The 19,366-nt window shown below is 39.8% G+C and overlaps 1 protein-coding gene across 2 annotated transcripts in view; it reads left to right on the top strand.

The window, feature by feature from the left end:
• Positions 1–19,153, top strand: part of cemip (cell migration inducing hyaluronidase 1) — a 208,124-nt gene extending 188,971 nt beyond the window's left edge. For both annotated transcript variants that reach the window (XM_030127439.1, XM_030127447.1), the window contains exons 19-29: positions 293–328; positions 4,855–5,010; positions 5,805–5,985; positions 6,593–6,808; positions 7,222–7,433; positions 11,593–11,778; positions 13,343–13,547; positions 13,615–13,698; positions 15,047–15,204; positions 15,821–15,921; positions 16,747–19,153. In XM_030127439.1, coding sequence (XP_029983299.1) covers positions 293–328; positions 4,855–5,010; positions 5,805–5,985; positions 6,593–6,808; positions 7,222–7,433; positions 11,593–11,778; positions 13,343–13,547; positions 13,615–13,698; positions 15,047–15,204; positions 15,821–15,921; positions 16,747–16,874 — 1,663 coding nt within the window. In that variant the 3' untranslated portion in view covers positions 16,875–19,153. The remainder of the gene's footprint in view (positions 1–292; positions 329–4,854; positions 5,011–5,804; positions 5,986–6,592; positions 6,809–7,221; positions 7,434–11,592; positions 11,779–13,342; positions 13,548–13,614; positions 13,699–15,046; positions 15,205–15,820; positions 15,922–16,746) is intronic.
• Positions 19,154–19,366: the final 213 nt, after the last annotated feature.

Here is a 19,366-nt window from a genome sequence, read left to right as displayed (position 1 = left end):
CTCACAAATTCAACGAGGTATTGATTCTAGATAGAGCATGCCGGTGAGATACAGTGACTAATGGTCTCATTTTTATCATATTTTGCCTCTTTTCAGTAAAACAAAGACTAAATGAACTGAATATTTTTCCCAGAGTTTATGTTTAATGATTTTTAGTACATTTTAGTAGAACATGGTGTGACATTGTTAGTTTCAGGGTGTTTTATTGCTCAGTCAGTGAACGTTTTAATAATGTTTTAGCTTGCGGTGTGTGAGATCTTCACACTGATAATATCCTCTGTTTATTCTTTAGATTTGCTGATAATGGCATCGGCCTGACGCTGGCGAGGTGAGTCTATGTACCCCAAACTCCTGCTATTAAACCACTGTTAATGTTTCTGTGGTTGAAATAACAGGCTATTTTTTGCACTGACACACTCTTTGTCTCGGTAAGTAATTGGAAAACACCTTATAAGGAGCTCCACGTCGGATGCTCCGGGAAAAGCAGCATTTGGATGAAGTGTGAAAAGTAATTCAGGGGTGTGATGATCACTGAGGGGGGAATGCTCAGAAAGATACGACTTCACATCAGTCCAGATAAATGTGTTCATATCGGGTCAGATACTGAACCAGTATCAAAAAGTGTCTGGTATGGTGTGAAAATAAAACATTTTATTCAGTCATTTCAAACTTCAATACCCAAGAGTTGTCAGCATTGTGTACATTTTTATTAACCTTCCGGTATCCGGGTGAGCATATTATGCACACTTTGCACTTCATGTTGTAAAAGGTCGAATTATTTTTCACAGTTTGTATTAGGTCAGAATCAAAAGTTGTTCATTTTTGCATCATCCTTAAAATTCTGACCCAGCCACTGAAATCAGCACATAAACAATAAAAAATAAGTACACTAGCACCCTTCTCCGAACTAAAGACTACACACTGACACATTTTTTGCATTTAAAGGAGTGATATTTAGCTTTTTTAAATAGAATTATGCATTTTAAACCATTTCCCTGTGGTCTACATAAACTGTAAATGCTCTGCTTGGGTCTGAATTCTTCATTAATTCAACTCCACAGGTCCATCTTCAACCCTATTTCTGAGTAATGACACCAGAAAGGTCATTTTGAGCTCCGGCTCTTTAAATTAAAATTTAATAAAGATAATTGTGGGGAGAAAAAATTAATCCAATTTTCATGTAGAATATAGAAAAAAAAGTTTGTGTTTTTTGTGTAAAAAAAAAAAAGTAGTTTCTTTACATTACAAACATGGCATTTAAAGGGTTAAAAAAAACATGCTATTATTGAGTATTTGGTATTTTGTTGATGAAATATAAAAAAAAAAGTATATATAATATATGTGAAAATGTACATACATATGTAAAATATGTATAAAAAGTTAAAAACGAACTGTATGACAATAAAAGTCTGACATATACTGTAGACATACAGGGTGGGGAAGCAAAATTTACAATATTTTGAGGCAGGGATTGAAAGACAGTGTATGACCCATTAGTTTATTGAAAGTCATGAGAATTTATTTGCCACAAGAAAATTGACATAATAGAAAATGTTTTTATTCTATGTGTCCTTCTTTCTCAATAACTGCCTTCACACGCTTCCTGAAACTTGCGCAAGTGTTCCTCAAATATTCGGGTGACAACTTCTCCCATTCTTCTTTTATAGTATCTTCCAGACTTTCTCGTAATAGTTTTGCTCATAGTCATTCTCTTCTTTACATTATAAACAGTCTTTATGGACACTCCAACTATTTTTGAAATCTCCTTTGGTGTGACGAGTGCATTGAGCAAATCACACACTCTTTGACGTTTGCTTTCCTGATTACTCATATGGGCAAAAGTTTCTGAAAAGGTATGGATAATAGTGTTAGGTATGATTATGACATCAATACATGTTTGGTTTCAAAACAATTGACGTAGTGCCTGCTGAGAAAAAACAACTAAATGTTCATTGTAAATTTTGCTTCCCCACCCTGTATATAGATGGAGTTATGGAAATGCATCTTATACTGCTCTTTATATGTCTTCGTTTTTACGCTACAACCTGGCACACTGCATCTCTCCTGTTTAAGGTTAATGTATACTGTGCATCGTCCCTGTCTAGATAAATAAATAAAATACAAAAAAGACATGAAAAGCACTTGGAGAGTGCAGACACCCCCCCGATCACCACCAAAACTTCATCATTTCTTCCTTGTGCCAGTATCAACATTTCCTGAAAATTTCCTGAAAATCCGTCCATAACTTTTTGAGTTATCTTGCTAACAAACAAACAAAAATGCAAACACACACACATGCACGCAAACACACAAAGCAAAGGGATCACAATACCTCCTGGTGGAGGTAAACATTACTACCGCTCTGTGCAGATTACACACTTTCAGTGGTTCAGAATGGCCTCTATGGGTTTGATACCAGAGGGTTAATAGTGTTTTAAAGCTGCAGGAGATGAAAAAAATTACAGCTACTACAGCAAATCCAGTTTTGTAATAAATAAATAAACAGAATTCTGCCTGCATTAGGTTTTACTACGACACATGCGCATTGTTCTTCCACTTTATCCTGTTCATCAGTGAATTAGGATCAATAGAGTTTCATCGTATCTCATCTAATCCACACATTGGACGCATCATTGTTGTGTTTTCTGTCTTTGTTGTGTTTTGTTTTTATTAATGAGTCGAACCAACCCTTTCATCTGGGTTTTTAAAGCAGTCGGAGCTGAAAACGACAGCACAAACCCTTAGTCCAAATGAACAGATTCAATCCACAGTGAGGCCAGTCCAACTCATATGTCGGGTAAATATCAGCAGGATGCAGAATATCAGAGAGTAAACATGAATAACTGATGGAGAACACGCTGAGGGTCACGGATTGGACAGAAGATGGTCGACGCCCACAGGGTCAGAGCATCAAAAACCACCCACAGATCCAATAGTTCACATTCCACTGCAACACTGTACTTTAGTTTGCATTTACTTCAGCTTTTCACGCAGATTCAGATGTAAAATGAAGTGAAATTATATGTTTTTATCAAAAAGTGCATTCTCTTACTCTACTTAAACCATTATCTTTTCAATAAACCTGTGGGAATCAGCCAATTACAGCGATTCAGTCATAATTGGTGCAATTACATTTATGTATAACTGGTTTTTATTGATGTTTACACTCATTCAGGAAACTAAACCCATTCATCCACTGCAAAAATATGCTTTTAGTTTCAATATTCAGATAACAAACCACTGAGTTACAGTCACAGTGGACATGTTTGGACACAAAGTACAAGACAGAGTACAACACAAAGTATTAGATGACGTAGTACAACACAAAGTACAACACACAGTATAACACAAAATATGAAACCACAGTACAACACATAATATGACACACAGAATGACACAAAGTATAATAAAGTATGGCATGATGTAGTGCAACATGCAATACAACACACAGCAGCACACATACAGTTACACACAGTACACACATTATGCAACACGTAGTACGCTGCAAAGTACAACACAGAGCTATAACGTAAAGTATTGACAACACAAAGTATACAGGAAATAGAGATGATGGTTTAACTGTGGCTGTTTTCTGTCTAAAAACAGAGCTAAGCTAACAGAGTTAAGCTAACAGCTAAGCTAACAATGCTATAATGTAAACTATCAGCTAATGCAACAAGTGAAGATTATAAGACAGTGTTAATTTGAGCGATAAGTGTCTGAGTTTTAAGAGAAAAATCGATGATACCAAAATACAGATGTGTGAAAACAATTAAAGTATAATTTATCCACCTTTTAGTTTAGTTTTACCATCTACTATACTACTTTTATCAATTTTAAGTCTGTTTAAAGCATCTCTTAGTTTGGATTAAATCTTTAAATCTGATTTAACCATCAAATAGTTTAGTTTCTACCATTGTCTAAACTTATTTTTACCAAATTTTACTCTGTTTTAAAATCTTGTAGTTTAGTTTTATTATTTTTTAGACTGTCTTTACCAACTTTTAGTCTCTTAGTTTAGTTTTACTATATTTTAATCTAGTTTAACCATCCTTTAGTTGGATTTGGCCTTCTTTAATTTGTTTTCAGTGTCTTTCAGCTCATTTTTTTTTTAGTTTTACTGCCTTTTATACGTTGTTTTTTTTTTGTTTTCACCAATGAACTTTATTTTACAAAGCTAAGCTAGCAGAATAATAATGTAAACTATCAGCTGATGCAGCATGTGAAGATGTGACTATATAGTGTTATTTTGACCGACTGTCAAAATAATCATCTATGAGTTTTAGTTTCCTATATTTAATTCACTAATCATTTAAATATTCATGACAAAAAGTAAATTCAAAGGTTATTATATCAAAACATAGAAAATTGGAAAAAAGTGACTTTTTCAGCAGAGATATAAATAACTGAACATAAAAACAAGTGTCTCCATTCACTGTCATTGATCCAACTCTGTGGGTTTTACAGGTGAATCAATGTTGGAGAAGATGATGGTGTTTCCATGGTAACTACGGAGCCTCTGAATGTCCAAATGGGTCATATCTGATGACCATGAAAAGATGACAAACCATATTCTACACCAATTATTGACGTGTATTGATAGGATTAGTGGATCAACAGGTATTAAATGTTATTGATCACTACATGCCTTTGGTCGCCAGTGGCTGTTTGGGTCTTTATGGGTTAATCACAATCATAATTTTCCTGCAAAAAAAACACCAAAAAGCAGCGTTTAGGTAAGAAACCAGCCCACATTAACCCCAAACCAGGTCTGTGAATGTCAGATGTTGTGATTCAAACCCTCCTTTTTCCTTATTTCTTCTGTGTCTCACTCTTGGTTCTGTTTTCGGGCAGCGGTGGAACGTTTCCCGATGATGACGGTTCTCGCCAACAAGTCAAGAATTCGCTGTTCGTGGGTGAAAGTGAGAACCGAGGGATGCCGCTCCCTGATAATCCAATCTGGGGTCCCGGAGGAAGTGACCTCAGTGGCAGGACGTTACCACGGGGCATGTGAGTCACATGATGACCCCGCCCACCTCAGGGTCAGACCTAGAGGAACCACTGATACATGTATAAAACAGATAATCTAACACTTCAGATTCAGTGAATTCATGTTTTTATGAGTGACGTGTCTCTGATGGGCTGTTAAAGTAAAGTTTAACACATGGGTTGAAGGTTTGATGCCCTGAAGGTCGACTGTAGGCGGAGTCATAGTGTAATAGAGGTCGGAATGTGTGAGAACCAGACGGAGACGCTGGCAGTAATGAAACAGATGCAGATCCAGAACAATCCATGAGTCCATGTCTGGACGTCTGGAGGATCACATAAACTCATCTGATAAACCAGCGTCTCCAAACACAGATGAATGCTGGGAAACTACTGAAATTATGGCTATACACTTAGTTTTAATCAGAAATTGTGTTTTCCTTCCAGCTTTAATTTATTTCCACCTAATAACATCTGCTGCTCACAAGATTTTCATTTAGTACTATAAATGTTCAGAGAAAATGAATCTAAAACAGGAACAACTTTTTAATCATTAAGTTTTTTTATGTCTGACATTTTATTTAAAAGAAAAACAGAAAAAGCCACAGGAAAAAAAAAAAATCAAATAACTAGAATAAATGAATTAACCCACTGAACATTACATAAGTGTTAAAACACCTTAATGTTTGCTGAACTTTGGTTTCATTGAGTAAATGTTCTGTTTTTTGATGTCGTCTCAGTTTTATCTGTTTTCATCAGATTCTCTGTGATCGTTTGAGTCCAGGTCCTGATAATCAGGTTGTTCTGTTTCCGTGTAGTGACTTTCCGATCCGAGGGATGCAGATCTATGACGGGCCCATCAATGTCCAGAACTGCACATTTCGGAAATACACCGCCCTGGACGGACGCCACACCAGCGCCTTCGGATTCAGACTCAACAACTCCTGGCAGAGCTGCCCCAACAACAATGTCACCGACATCACCTTTGACCACGTACCGGTGAGTGGCCCCCAGGGGCCGATGGGTGGGTGTCAGAGGCCAGCGGGTGGTCCTCAGGGGCCAGTGGGTGGACCTCAGGGACCAGTGGGTGGTCCTCAGGGGCCAGTGGATGGTCCTCAGGAGCCAGTGGGTGGACCTCAGGGGCCAGTGGGTGGACCTCAGGGTCCAGCGGATGGTCCTCAGGGGCCAGTGGATGGTCCTCAGGGCCCAGTAGGTTGACCTCAGGGGGTAGTGGGTGGTCCTCAGGGGCTTGCAAATGGTCCTCAGGGGCCTGTGGGTGGACCTCTGGGGCTTGTGGGTGGTCCTTAAGGGACAGTGGGTGGACCTCAGGGGCCTTGGGGGACATTTTCGCCACTGAAGAACGATGTCATGATGTTTTATGTTATGTGCACATCTGTAGTTGTAAACTAACATTATCCAGATCTAAGTTTTTATTTCAGATACTATAGATGTGATGTTTCTGTTGAGTTAAAAAGAGATAAAAAGAAACAGAATAATTATCAAATATCCAAAGTTTAAACCGATTACCATAATCATTAAATCATTAAAATAATGCTCTAACCAGACATATAGAGGCTCCAGGTTTGATGTGGTCCTTTGTGTCCAGATCACGTCCCGGGTGTTCTTCGGTGAACCAGGTCCGTGGTTCAATAAGATGCAGATGGACGGAGACAAGACGACCATCTTCCACGACATCGACGGCTCTGTCAGTGAGTATCCCGGCGCGTTCCTGGTCAAAGAAGACAACTGGCTGCTGCGCCATCCTGACTGCATCGACGTCCCCGACTGGAAGGCGGCGATCTGCAGCGGACACTACGCACAGGTGGGTCAGGACCAGGATATGCCACGCTAAGTTACAGGACAGCAAACGATGCTACGTTAAAGGACGCTATGTTAAACTACACTATATAAAACAACACAACGTAACCAAGTGCCATGTCTCCGCCTCCATCAACAATGATTATCTCTTTCTCTCAACATGAACTTTTTAAGGATAATTGATTATTTGTTTCCACATTTTAAGATTCTGAAAATAAATACATTTACTTTGTGATGAAATTTAGTATCAAAACCAAACCAAACTGTATTTTTATTGATATTCAATGGTTTGTGAACTATTCAGTGTCTTTAAAGTGTTAAAATCTAACATCTGATGACATGTGACTCTTCAGGGTCTCATTAGTGTTTCTATCCTTCGTACCTCATCATCACCGTCATCTCTTCCCGTCTCCTCAGATCTACATTCAGACACGTAACCCAGCTAACCTCAACATGCACATGGTGAGGGATGAATACCCGGACCACCCGCTGACACTAGAAGGTGCTCTGGGGAAGAGGAAGCACTACCAGCAGTTCCAGCCCGTCATTACCCTGTACAAAGGCTACACGGTCCACTGGGACCAGGTGGCACCGGCCGAGGTCGTCATCTGGATCATCAACTTCAACAGGTCAGTGCGCAGAACTCAAACTACAACACACAGTACGATACAGGACTGCAGTGTACTGCTATTACATATAATGGTATTTGGAGCAACTTCACTGTTTCACCACCAAAATCATAATTTTGCAACAAGTAACATAACTGAATGAAACAGACCATAGCTCCAAGTAGTTACCAAATCTTGTTACCACCTCCCACCAGTAGATGGTGGACATGTGCCCCTTCAATCCTAACACCATTTCAGGGCATGTTTCTATTCAAAGTGAAGAAGAAAATCCAGTTTGAAAGCCGTGGTTCCGAGCTGGTGATGGAGCGCACGTAGTCAGCAATAAAACGGAAGTACGCAAAATGTTGAGACGTTTGTCCAGCACTGATGAAGTTCTTCAAATGATATTTGCCAACTCTTTGGACGTGGTAGAAGCAGCAGGGGTCAGAATAGCGGTGATGGTGGTTGTGTTTATTTGAGTCTTGAGGAAGTGAATGATGGGTAGATCAGACAGTTGGATGAGCCAGTTGGGTACCGTGGACAGAAGGAGTTGAAACCCACAGATTTTTTGTCTTTATTTCTGAATGATGACTTCTGGGATCTCAAAACAAATGAGGCAAATAGACATGCTCACCAAGTTATAGGCAGCGAAAAAAAGCCTTTGGTTTGGCTAAAAAAGCTACTAAAACTTGCTAGATTTTACTTTCACTAATGTTTTGGTTCATTCATTTTAATGATAAGATGTAAAAAAAAAAAAAAAAAAAAAAAACTTGTTTATACAGGGTGGGGAAGCAAAATTTACAATATTTTGAGGCAGGGATTGAAAGACAGTGTATGACCAATTAGTTTATTGAAAGTCATGAGAATTTATTTGCCACAAGAAACTTTACATCATAGAAAATGTTTTTATTCTATGTGTCCTCCTTCCTTCTCAATAACTGCCTTCACACGCTTCCTGAAACTTGCGCAAGTGTTCCTCAAATATTCGGCTGACAACTTCTCCCATTCTTCTTTAATAGTATCTTCCAGACTTTCTTGTAATAGTTTTGCTCATAGTCATTCTCTTCTTTCCATTATAAACAGTCTTTATGGACACTCCAACTATTTTTGAAATCTCCTTTGGTGTGACGAGTGCATTCAGCAAATCACACACTCTTTGACGTTTGCTTTCCTGATTACTCATATGGGCAAAAGTTTCTGAAAAGGTATGGATAATAGTGTTAGGTATGATTATGACATCAATATATGTTTGGTTTCAAAACAATTGACGTAGTGCCTGCTGAGAAAAAACAACTAAATGTTCATTGTAAATTTTGCTTCCCCATCCTGTATATATGTTGAAAGTTCCGGTTTACTAAGTTACGCAATCCAATATGGCCACTGCCTTGTGTTGTTACAATATGAAACTTAAATCAGTCAGTTTACTCCCATCATAAACTTTGGGCCTTACTAGGCCTGCACGATATTGGAAAAAACTGACATTGTGATTTTTTTAACCCTGCAATATATATTACGATATGAAAAACTACTCAGGAGGATATAATAGCTGTGTGGTGCCGACGTAAATGGTCAAACAAATTAGTTGTGTTTCCTCTTGTGGCAACAGGTGCAAAACATGATCAACACAGAACTCGTGTTTCAAGATCATCCTTCTTGTAGCTGAAATAATTCCAGATAACTGACGTTGCTTTTCTTTTTGGTACCAAGTCTTCATTTACGGTGATTTTCTCTTGTTCGTAGCTTAATTTTCAATATTGTTGCCAGCGACTCACTCCAAACTGATTAAGAACAATTGGGATTGGTGGATCACTGCATGCATTGTGTGTCAGATACACTTGAAATTAGATGAGAACATGTTGAGTGCATTTGCCTCCTACATCGTGGGACCTGCGATGTGATTATTGCGCATACATACATTGCGATGCTGCTCAAAGATATATTGTGCAGCTTACCCATGATTTTCTCCTTTACAGTGTGACTTTATCTCTATCCACTAACCAAGGTTTTGAATTCTTCACATCAAAATTGAATATTAAAAAACAACTCCTAAGGGGCTAAAATAAGTTTAGTTTTTGAAGAAAACTTGATGATACTATAATGCAGATGTGTGTAAACAATGACATTTAGACTTTACTCAGTGGCTGATTCAGTCTGTGGATAAATAGGGTTGGTTGGTTGGTGGTTTTTGTTCTGGTACCAGACTGACCCCTACTGGTGGAACATCACTACTACATAGAAACACCTGTAACATTTCACACTGAGCTTCATCTACTGCAGTCAAACGTTATCTACCTCACATCCATCAAACACATATTGAGTAAAAGATCAGATGTTTGGGGACAGATTCATGTTCACCGTAAAAACATGGAAACACAAGTATTTTCCAGATGACAGCTCGACTCTGTCACTGGGGTGTAACCCGTCATCATCCTGTTGAAGTAAAAAGACGGAGGATGTGAGAGCAGACGATGCTTGGATGTGTAAATCAGATTCAGTAGCAGAATCTGGATCATTATGTCAAGTTCGTCTGGTTCATGTCGGGGGTTTTTCTGGTTCTACTCAGAATTTGTCGGATATTAAAGTCATACATTCATGAGACAAAACCTCAGATATTCTCTGTAACTTTTTGGTCAATTTAAGGGATTTTACACCACCTTAGAGGATATTTGAGCGGTTTCTCTGACGTTTCTTGCAAATGTATGACTTCAATCTCAACGGTCCTATTCTCTGTCATCAATAATCAAAAATTGTTGCAACTATGGATGGAAAAAATATTATGAACCTTATTGTGACACTACATAAGCATTATGTGACAAAAAGATGTGACAGTGGATGTCTCCTGTAATCAAAACCAAAGGGGGTGCAGTCAAATAATGCGCGTTCGACTTTTTTTTTGGCCGGGCAGTGTATATACATTAAATAATAAATAAAATATGCAAAAATGGATTAAAACTTTATAAAATCCTAAATAGAATGAAAAAATAAGCAAAACATTTACCAAAATTAAGTAAAAAAGAATAAAATATAGCTAAAGTGAAACAAAAATTAATAAAAACTAACAAAACAATAACTACATTTTTTTAAAAAAGCCATGAACTGAACAAAGTTGAAGAAAAAATAATGAAATAGACAACAAAATGAACAACAACAGCCAAAGTGAATAATAAGGTAATAAGGTAGGTAATAATAAGGTATTATGATGGGTATAAATGATAATGATTATGAGTATGATTATGTATTAGGTATTATAGGTATGAGGGTATGGTATATATATTATTATGGGTATGGTATACGTCTGCAGGTGTTTGAAAGGCTGTAGTTGTTGGCTGAACAGACAGAGCTGCTGTCATGGTGGAGAAATGATGATGGGTGTTCGACGTCTGAGTGTCTTTGTGTAAATGTCAGATGTTGTTTCCTCGTCCCTGAGGTCGACGGACAGCGCTGATGGATTGAAGGCGACAGAGGCGTCACTTCATTCCTGCTGATTTTCTCCGCGATTTACTGCGACCGCCGGAATGTCGGAGTGGAGGCTCCGCACCTCGATGGCGTTTACAGTGACCGTCACAAACACCAGTGTCGTCTCAGACACGTCAGATATTCCCCACGGTGGAGTCCACCCTGAACCCACAGACCTAGACCAGAACCAGGCCAGACCCAGGCCAGACACCGGTGCCAGCAGGGCCTTCACACAGAACCACCAAAGGCAGAACCATGGCTCCACCCACAGGCAGAACCACGGCTCCACCCACAGGCAGGACCAAGGCTCCACCCACAGGCAGAACCAAGGCTCCACCCACAGGCAGAATCAAGGCTCCACCCACAGGCAGAACCAAGGCTCCTCCCACAGGCAGAACCACAGCTCCACCCACAGGCAGAACCACGGCTCCACCCGCAGAACTAGTTTCTACAATAAAACATTTGTCAGTAAATCCATGTTAAATAAACATAAAACAACATAAAACTCTGATTTTTCCACAGTTGAGTCTTTAATTTTATTTTACAGTATTCCTATACTGTACTAGTCTGGTCCAAGTCCTAGTCCTGGTTCTGGTCTTGGTCCTGGCCCTGGTATTGGTCCCAGGCCCAGTTCTGGTCCTGGTCACTGTCCTGGTCTTGATCTCAGTCCTGGTCCTGCTAGCATTCAGGCCCATCATGACATCCTGTGTTCCCTGTGTTTCAGGAAGGACTGGATCTCTGTGGGCATCTGTTACCCCCGTGGAACCACCTTCACCATCATCTCCGACATCCACAACCGTCTGACCAAACAGACCCGCAAGACCGGGGTCTACCTGAGGACCGCACAGAGGGACAAGGTCCAGCACTCGCACCAGGCCCGGGGATACTACTACTGGGAGGAGGACACTGGGTTAGGACACACACAACCTACACAACAGTACACAACAATAAGACATACACAACTATACACATCAATACACAACATATACAACTATACACAACACTACACAACTATACACAACTATACACAACTATACACAACGATACACAACATACACAACTATATACAACAATACACAACATACACAACAATAAGACATACACAACTATACACAACTATACACAACATACACAACAGTACATGACAATAAGACATACACAACTATACACAACATACACAACAGTACACAACAATAAGACATACACAACTATACACAACAATACACAACATGCACAACTATACACAGCAATAAACAACAGTACACAACAATAAGACATGCACAACTATACACAACATACACAACTACACACAACATACACAACAGTACACAACAATAAGACATGCACAACTATACACAACATACACAACTATACACAGCAATACACAACAGTACACAACAATAAGACACACAACTATACACAGCAATACACAACATACACAACAATAAGACATACTCAATTATACACTACACAGGTTACATCTTAAAGATCTCATAACCTCATTAAATAAAATGATTAAGGAGGCAAGATCCAGCTACTTCCACAAACTTATAGCCACAAACAAGAAAAACCCCAAAGTAATCTTTGACACAATCCAGTCCATTGTGTCCCCTGCTGTCCCTGCTGCCCCTGTGCTCTGTAAAGCTGACAGCAATGACCTCCTAAACTTCTTCACAGACAAGATCAGGGATATTAAACACAATATCCCACCACCCTCTGGCCATCTGACCCGAGCTGATCCCCCTCTTCAAACCTGGTCCTCTTTCGACCCTGTGACACTGGAGGACATCTCAGCACTTTTATCCAAAACGAAACCCTCCTCCAACCCTGCAGACATCCTCCCCTATAAGCTCCTTGTCGGTGTCTTTGACACTATTGGACCATGGGTCACAAAGCTTTTTAACCTGTCGCTCTCAACTGGTTTGTTTCCCAGCTCCTTCAAACAGGCCATCATAGAACCTAAACTAAAGAAAACCACACTGGACCCCACAGACTTCAAAAGCTACAGGCCCATTTCAAAGCTCCCCCTATTGGCCAAAATCCTTGAGAAGGCAGTGTCTAAACAACTTACAGCTTTTCTGGAGACACACCAGATCTATGACACTTTTCAGTCTGGGTTTAGACAACGCCACTCAACAGAAACCGCACTATTAAAAGTGTCTAGTGACATCCTGATGGCGGCTGACTCCGGGAAATCCACGGTCTTGGTCCTGCTAGATCTCTCCTCGGCCTTTGACACAGTGGACCATACCATAATGATTGAGAGACTGAGGGACCTGGTAGGGATGTCAGGTCCTGTGCTAGACTGGTTCTCCTCTTACCTGACTGGCAGAAGCTTCATTGTGTCAATAAACAACTTCCAATCTGACTCAGCGGATCTACTGTGTGGTGTGCCCCAAGGCTCTGTCCTGGGACCAGTCCTGTCCTGATGGTTTCCTTTGTCCATTGTCCATTATCTGTCCTCTGTTGTCCAGCCTGTTGTTCCTGAAGGTCAAGGCCCATAACGACCGGGACCTCTTCGCCTTCTGTTCGGTCAAAGGTTGCGAGCGGGTGAAGATCACGGCCACCATCCCAAAAGGAAGTCCGCCCAGTGACTGCCGTAGCCAGGCCTACCCTCGCCACTCCGAGCTGCCAGTGGTGGATGTACCGATGCCCAGGAGGCTGCAGAACGTCCAGCAGGTGAGGAGAACTTCAGGTCGAGTAGAGGAACCTGTGGTGGGCGGGGCCTAATAGTTGTGTCCTCCAGTCCACAGATCATTTCCTGGAGGTCAAGATGGAGTCGTACAACACCCGCTTCTTCCACATCAAGGAGGACTTCGCCTTCACTGAGGTGAACTTTGGCCCTTCTGTTACAGACAGTGAACGCAGAATGTTCTAGACCAGGTTCAGGTTCCACATACAGAACAATAGGATCTAAAACAGGTCGGACCAGTAAAATAATAACATAAAAACCTATAGATAATGACAACTACAAATTATTCTCCACATTTTACAGTGAAAAAAGTAAAATTACATGATGAAAATGTTTACATCCACAAACTATCCTTTAAAAAATGTGAATAACATGAACAACCTAAAACTTTTTAAGAAAAATAAGTATAATTTTAACAATATTACGCTTCAGTTTATCATTTACACATGTACATTACAACTTATAGATCACTGTGGATCTACAAATACACAAAACATTTAGTAACAGGCAGAATATTGGTCAAATTCCTCTTGCTTCTCTTAAGAAATTTCATGTTGTTCATATTTGTTCATGTCATTCACATTTTTTGTTTTTAAATATAAACAATTTTCTGTAATTTAACTTTTTTATTTTAAAACAAAAACATACAGAATGGTTTGTAGTTGTCATTTTTCATAGGTTATTATGTTATTATTTTACTGGTCTGATCCTTTCATCCCTGAACCTGAACTAAAATGATTTTAACACCTCTGACTGTTAATAACTTCAGTCTAATGTTTTCATCCCATGGGCCAAATTGGATTTTTTGGTGGCCGGTTTTGGGCCACGGGCCGCATGTTTGACATCCCTGGTCTGCATTCGCTTCACATTACAAACCACACTCAATTATTGTCTTTTAACGATGACCATGAAAAGATGACAAACTCCATTTTACACCAATTATTTACATGTATTGACAGGATTAGTCGATCAACAGGTATTAAACGTCTTAGATTAGAAGGTTTTGCATCTTTAAGGGTTAAATTTCCCTCAATGCCCTGGTCCTAACATAGTGTCCGCTTTTATTTTTTAGGGCATTCATCTAACTTCATTTTGGACTATTCTGCCACTTCAACAGACCTACAAATGTTTCTTTTTATGGAAAAAGCTTTTTGGCCTGTATATTTTTGGTTGTAGTACCGTGTAAGGCCACATGGGGAAGCTGGTGTATACAGTTCTTTAAACACATCTCCATCGGCTACACAAAAATGTCAAACTTTAGGCTTCAGCAAGTAGAACACAAACAGACAGATGACACCACTGAGACCTGGTTCAGTTCTGGTCCAACCTGAGCAGTTTACAGACAGCTTATACAGTCCTTATTTAACTTCTAACATGTTGTTTTTAATTAATATGAAGGTTCGATGAACACTGAGATATAAATATTTTCCGTTTCCTTTTCATCTAAACCGTTGTTGTCGCGTCTGTGTGTGATTGGTCGGTTCAGGTGAACGGGAGGAAGATCTACCAACCGGAGGACGGCATCCAGCTGACAGTCATTGATGGACATGATGGGACGCTGGTGGAGAGTAAAGCCTTCAGGAACTCCATCCTCCAGGGAATCCCCGTCCAAATCGAAAACTACGTGGACGAATTGAGAGACGGGTGAGAAGACGGAGATGATGATGATGATGACAGTGATGATGATCATGATGACGACAATGACGTTGACGATGACAATCATGACAATAATGATGATGACGACAACAATGACGCTGATGATGATGTTCACTCAGACCAGACGTGTTCGGGTTCAGGTTTCTTTATTCGTAAATTGATTGTTCAGTACAAAAGAAATACATCCATTCAACAAATAAATAAATTAAACTAAGACTGGTATTAATTATGTTAACTAAAATAATTATATATTATTATTGTTATTATTATATATTATTATCAATATTATATTTTATTTATTTTTTTATTCTTATTTTGTCCTTTGTGTGATTTTCACTGATGGATAAATTGATTGACTTTTCTTTAATATTTTATACATTTATATCAGAACAATGATGCAAAACAACAACACGTACATTCAGTCTCAACCCTGTTATATATAGCTTGTGAAAATAAGGAGTATAACCTCCACATATTTGTGTTCAAATGCAGGAGTTAAATGAAAACTCCTCTGATGATGGGTGTGATCTTCCATTCCTCTTCTTGGTCTGGTGTTTTTGAGGCTCATGCTTAGTTTTTTTGTTTTTGTTTTTTTTTCCTGCAGGTCCATCGTCCTCATGACGTCCAAAGGTCGACTGGTGACCAGAGGATCATGGACCAAAGTCCTGGAGAAACTTGGAGCCAAAAAGAGCATCAAACTGAAAGGTACCTGAACCTGGTTCCTTCACTGTCTGAATATAATTCCACATGATGCCAGCAGATGGAGCTGTGGTTACCTGAAACAGCATCAGCTGTTACAATTGACAGTAATCAATGATTTTCTGCTGTATTTTATGAAAGAAAACATAGAATACGGATAAATACAACACTTATTTTTTCAGAACATCAATGACACACTCATTTCCGTTTATTTTTGGATCAGGGAGAAACCATGTAGAACCTGAAATTTCTAAGAAAACTAAGTGCAATCAACAATATTATGTCTCGGCTTATTATTAACAGAACTTATAGATCACAGTGGAGCTACAAATACACAAAACATTTAGTAACAGGCAGACTACTGGTCAAATTGAACTTACTTTTTACTGTCCTCCTACTCTTTTACTGTTGTTGTCTTGTAAAGCACTTTGATAGAAAATGGAAAGCTCTATATAAATACATGTATTATTATTATTATTATTATTATTATTATTATTATTATTATTATTATCATTATTACCTCCGCCAAGGAGGTTATGTTTTTGCCAGGGTTTGTTTGTTTGTTTGTCTGTTTGTTTGTTTGTTTGTTTGTCTGTCCGTTAGTGTACAACATAACTCAAAAAGTTATGGACAGATTTTGATGAAATTTTCAGGGTTTGTTGGAAATGGGATACGGAAGAAATGATTAAATTTTGGTGGTGATCGGGGGTGGGGGGGCCCACGGGGGGGGGGGCCACTGATCAGCCTTGGCGGAGGTCTGCGCTCTCCGAGTGCTTCTAGTTATTATTATGTGACTGTTCCTCTGATGGGATGTTGTGTTTTTGGTTCCAGATAAACTGGCCTTCGTGGGCTTTAAAGGCTCCTTCCATCCGGACTGGATCCACTTGGAGGTGGACTCGGACCGGGCCAAGATCCACCAGGTCCTGCCCATCCCCATAATCCACAAGATGAAGCTATGAGCACCGGTCCGGGTGGGGAGGACACCCAAGAGACTATGTAGCCCCGAACACTGACACACAACCCCCCCCCCCCCCCACAGCGACACACACAAACACACAAACACGCACACACACACACAGTCGCTCTGAGTCATTGGTCCAGCGGCGGGCGGGCGTCGATAGAAGGAAATGACTCGGTGTGTTGATGAAGAGGACGCCCCGCCCCCTCCCAGAGCCGGCCCCGCCCACGACCAAGCACAGGAGGAAGACCACCTGTAGAGGACTTTCAGGGGACCGCTCAGCCTCCGGCGGCCATATTGGAGGTCCATGACCACAGGGAACGTGGCTCAGAACTTCAGGAGAACTGACCCCGAAAACCAAATCTAAACTCATTTCATCAGCGAACGTTAAAGGTAAAGATCAGATAAAGACTGAGATGAAACCGCGACCCAGAGCATATACACAAGAGCATTATGGGAGTTTAAACATCACACATTGAAAAGGTTTGAGGGTGAGTCAACTCCTGTCGTTTGTGAAGACGTGGACAGAAGAGTTTTACAGCCAAAAGATTTGATCTAAATGAGGTAAAAGCGTCATCTGGACCACTGAGGTCTGGACCGGACCAGAAACATCTGCAAGGCCTTAAAAAACAACCATGATGCTATGTTCTAATGTCCATCCTCTGACGTCGCTATTGGTTGGATGGACGTCGGTCAACACTTAAAACACTCAGAGAAACCATTGATACTAGAGGTCGACTGATGGTAAAATCACAGTATCAGGAGATGAAGTTAGAGAGGTTTGTCGAGGTCATCTCTGTGTTTATGATGAGCAGACGAGGTCAAATACATCAGTCGGGCATCCAGATCTTCATTTGTCGGATATCCCATCAAATCTGACTCACTTAAGATATTATTTTTTTTCTTATTATTTTTTTATTGATAACAACTGCGTAAAATAATGCAAGTTCTGCAAAAAGAAGTTCACATAAAGCTCTGTTTATTTCAGATATTCCAACATTTCAGACTCAAAGACCTTCTGTATTTAATCTAAACTTGTATTATAATTGTCAGCAGGGTCTAACTAAACTGCTTTTATTGTATACTTGAAACACTGGAAAAAAAAACTCCTGAAATATCGCAGTTTTAGCTCAAAGAGGGAAACTTTGCCAATTAAGTTTCTGGAAGAGTTTTCTTCATCAATGATAACTTTACTTGACGCCAGAAGTTCACAATCTACTTCCTCTTCACAATTTTACACTTAACCTCTGTTCTACATAAAGTTTCTCCTGATTGGAAAAAAATAGGAGATGGAGAAGTAGATGATGATGATGATGAGGTTGAAGCAGATGTTAATATTTGTACAACAGTAGCTTGTAAATAAGTCTTATCTTTTATCAATGTCCTGAAAATTAAGTGTAAATTTATGATACGTTTTAGGGGAAATGCACCTTCCGACCATGATGCTTAGTGTCCGACATCCACAGATAAAGTCATAATAACATCAAACAGGAAAACGCCCATATACTGTATGGTCTGGTATCAGTCGACCTCTGATCCGGTTGATTCTCCATCCAATAGCGGCGTCTGTTGAACCACCTCTGGATGTGGCGTCTGGTCAACCTGCCTCGTATCTGTTTATTTGACACGTTCCACCTGTCAGACATCCAGACTCTGGGATATTTCCACGTCACTGATGGCCACGCCTCCGCCGGACCTCCACCATGTCGAGCCGTGGCTGCTCGGCGAAGCCTCTATGCGAGCAAAGGGAGCAAACTGGAAGTGTAAGCCAGCCAATCAAAAGCATGCATTCAGTCCATGCATCAGCGCCGTCCTTCCTGTACAGGTTTCTGTGATTTCTGATCGAGTCGAGTGGTTTCATGTCCTGCTTTGTTTGACTGAACTGTTTAAAGACAGAAAAGACGAGGAGAAAAAAAAAACAGTTTTGATCCAGACCGGCGGCGGTTTCATTCAGAGCTCACTTGATATTGTGATGTTTTGCTTTTCATGTTCGTTTCATGTCGGTGTTTGTGATCCATCTCTGTGAGTCTGAACCAGCAGGAAGTCCACGACGACCAAAACGACCAAAACCCACAACGATCACACAGAACAGCATGACCACGGAGAGTAAGGTCAATGTTGATGATCTGACTCCAGAGGTCAGTGGGTTTGGATATTAGACACCAAGAGAACATGTAGAGCTCCAAACAGCAAATGGATGGGATTTATCTGACCAGCACCTCCCACAGATACTCCACTGTCAACAAAGTGAATAGAAATAAACCAAAAAAATTAACAAAATTGAATAAAAATTAACAAAAATGAACAAAGAGTGACCAAATAATGAACAAAAATGAACAGAAATAAACAAAAAGGAACAAAGAGTGACCAAAAAATGAACACATAGTGACCAAACTAACCAATAAAATGATTATAGTATGCAACAAAATTAACACAAAGTAATAAAAAAATACATGATTGTCAGCAAAATGAAAAAAATGACCAAAAAATGAA

Source organism: Sphaeramia orbicularis, chromosome 3 (genome assembly GCF_902148855.1).
Source record: "Sphaeramia orbicularis chromosome 3, fSphaOr1.1, whole genome shotgun sequence".
Taxonomy (NCBI): domain Eukaryota; kingdom Metazoa; phylum Chordata; class Actinopteri; order Kurtiformes; family Apogonidae; genus Sphaeramia; species Sphaeramia orbicularis.
This window is presented reverse-complemented; position numbering and strand designations above follow the sequence as displayed.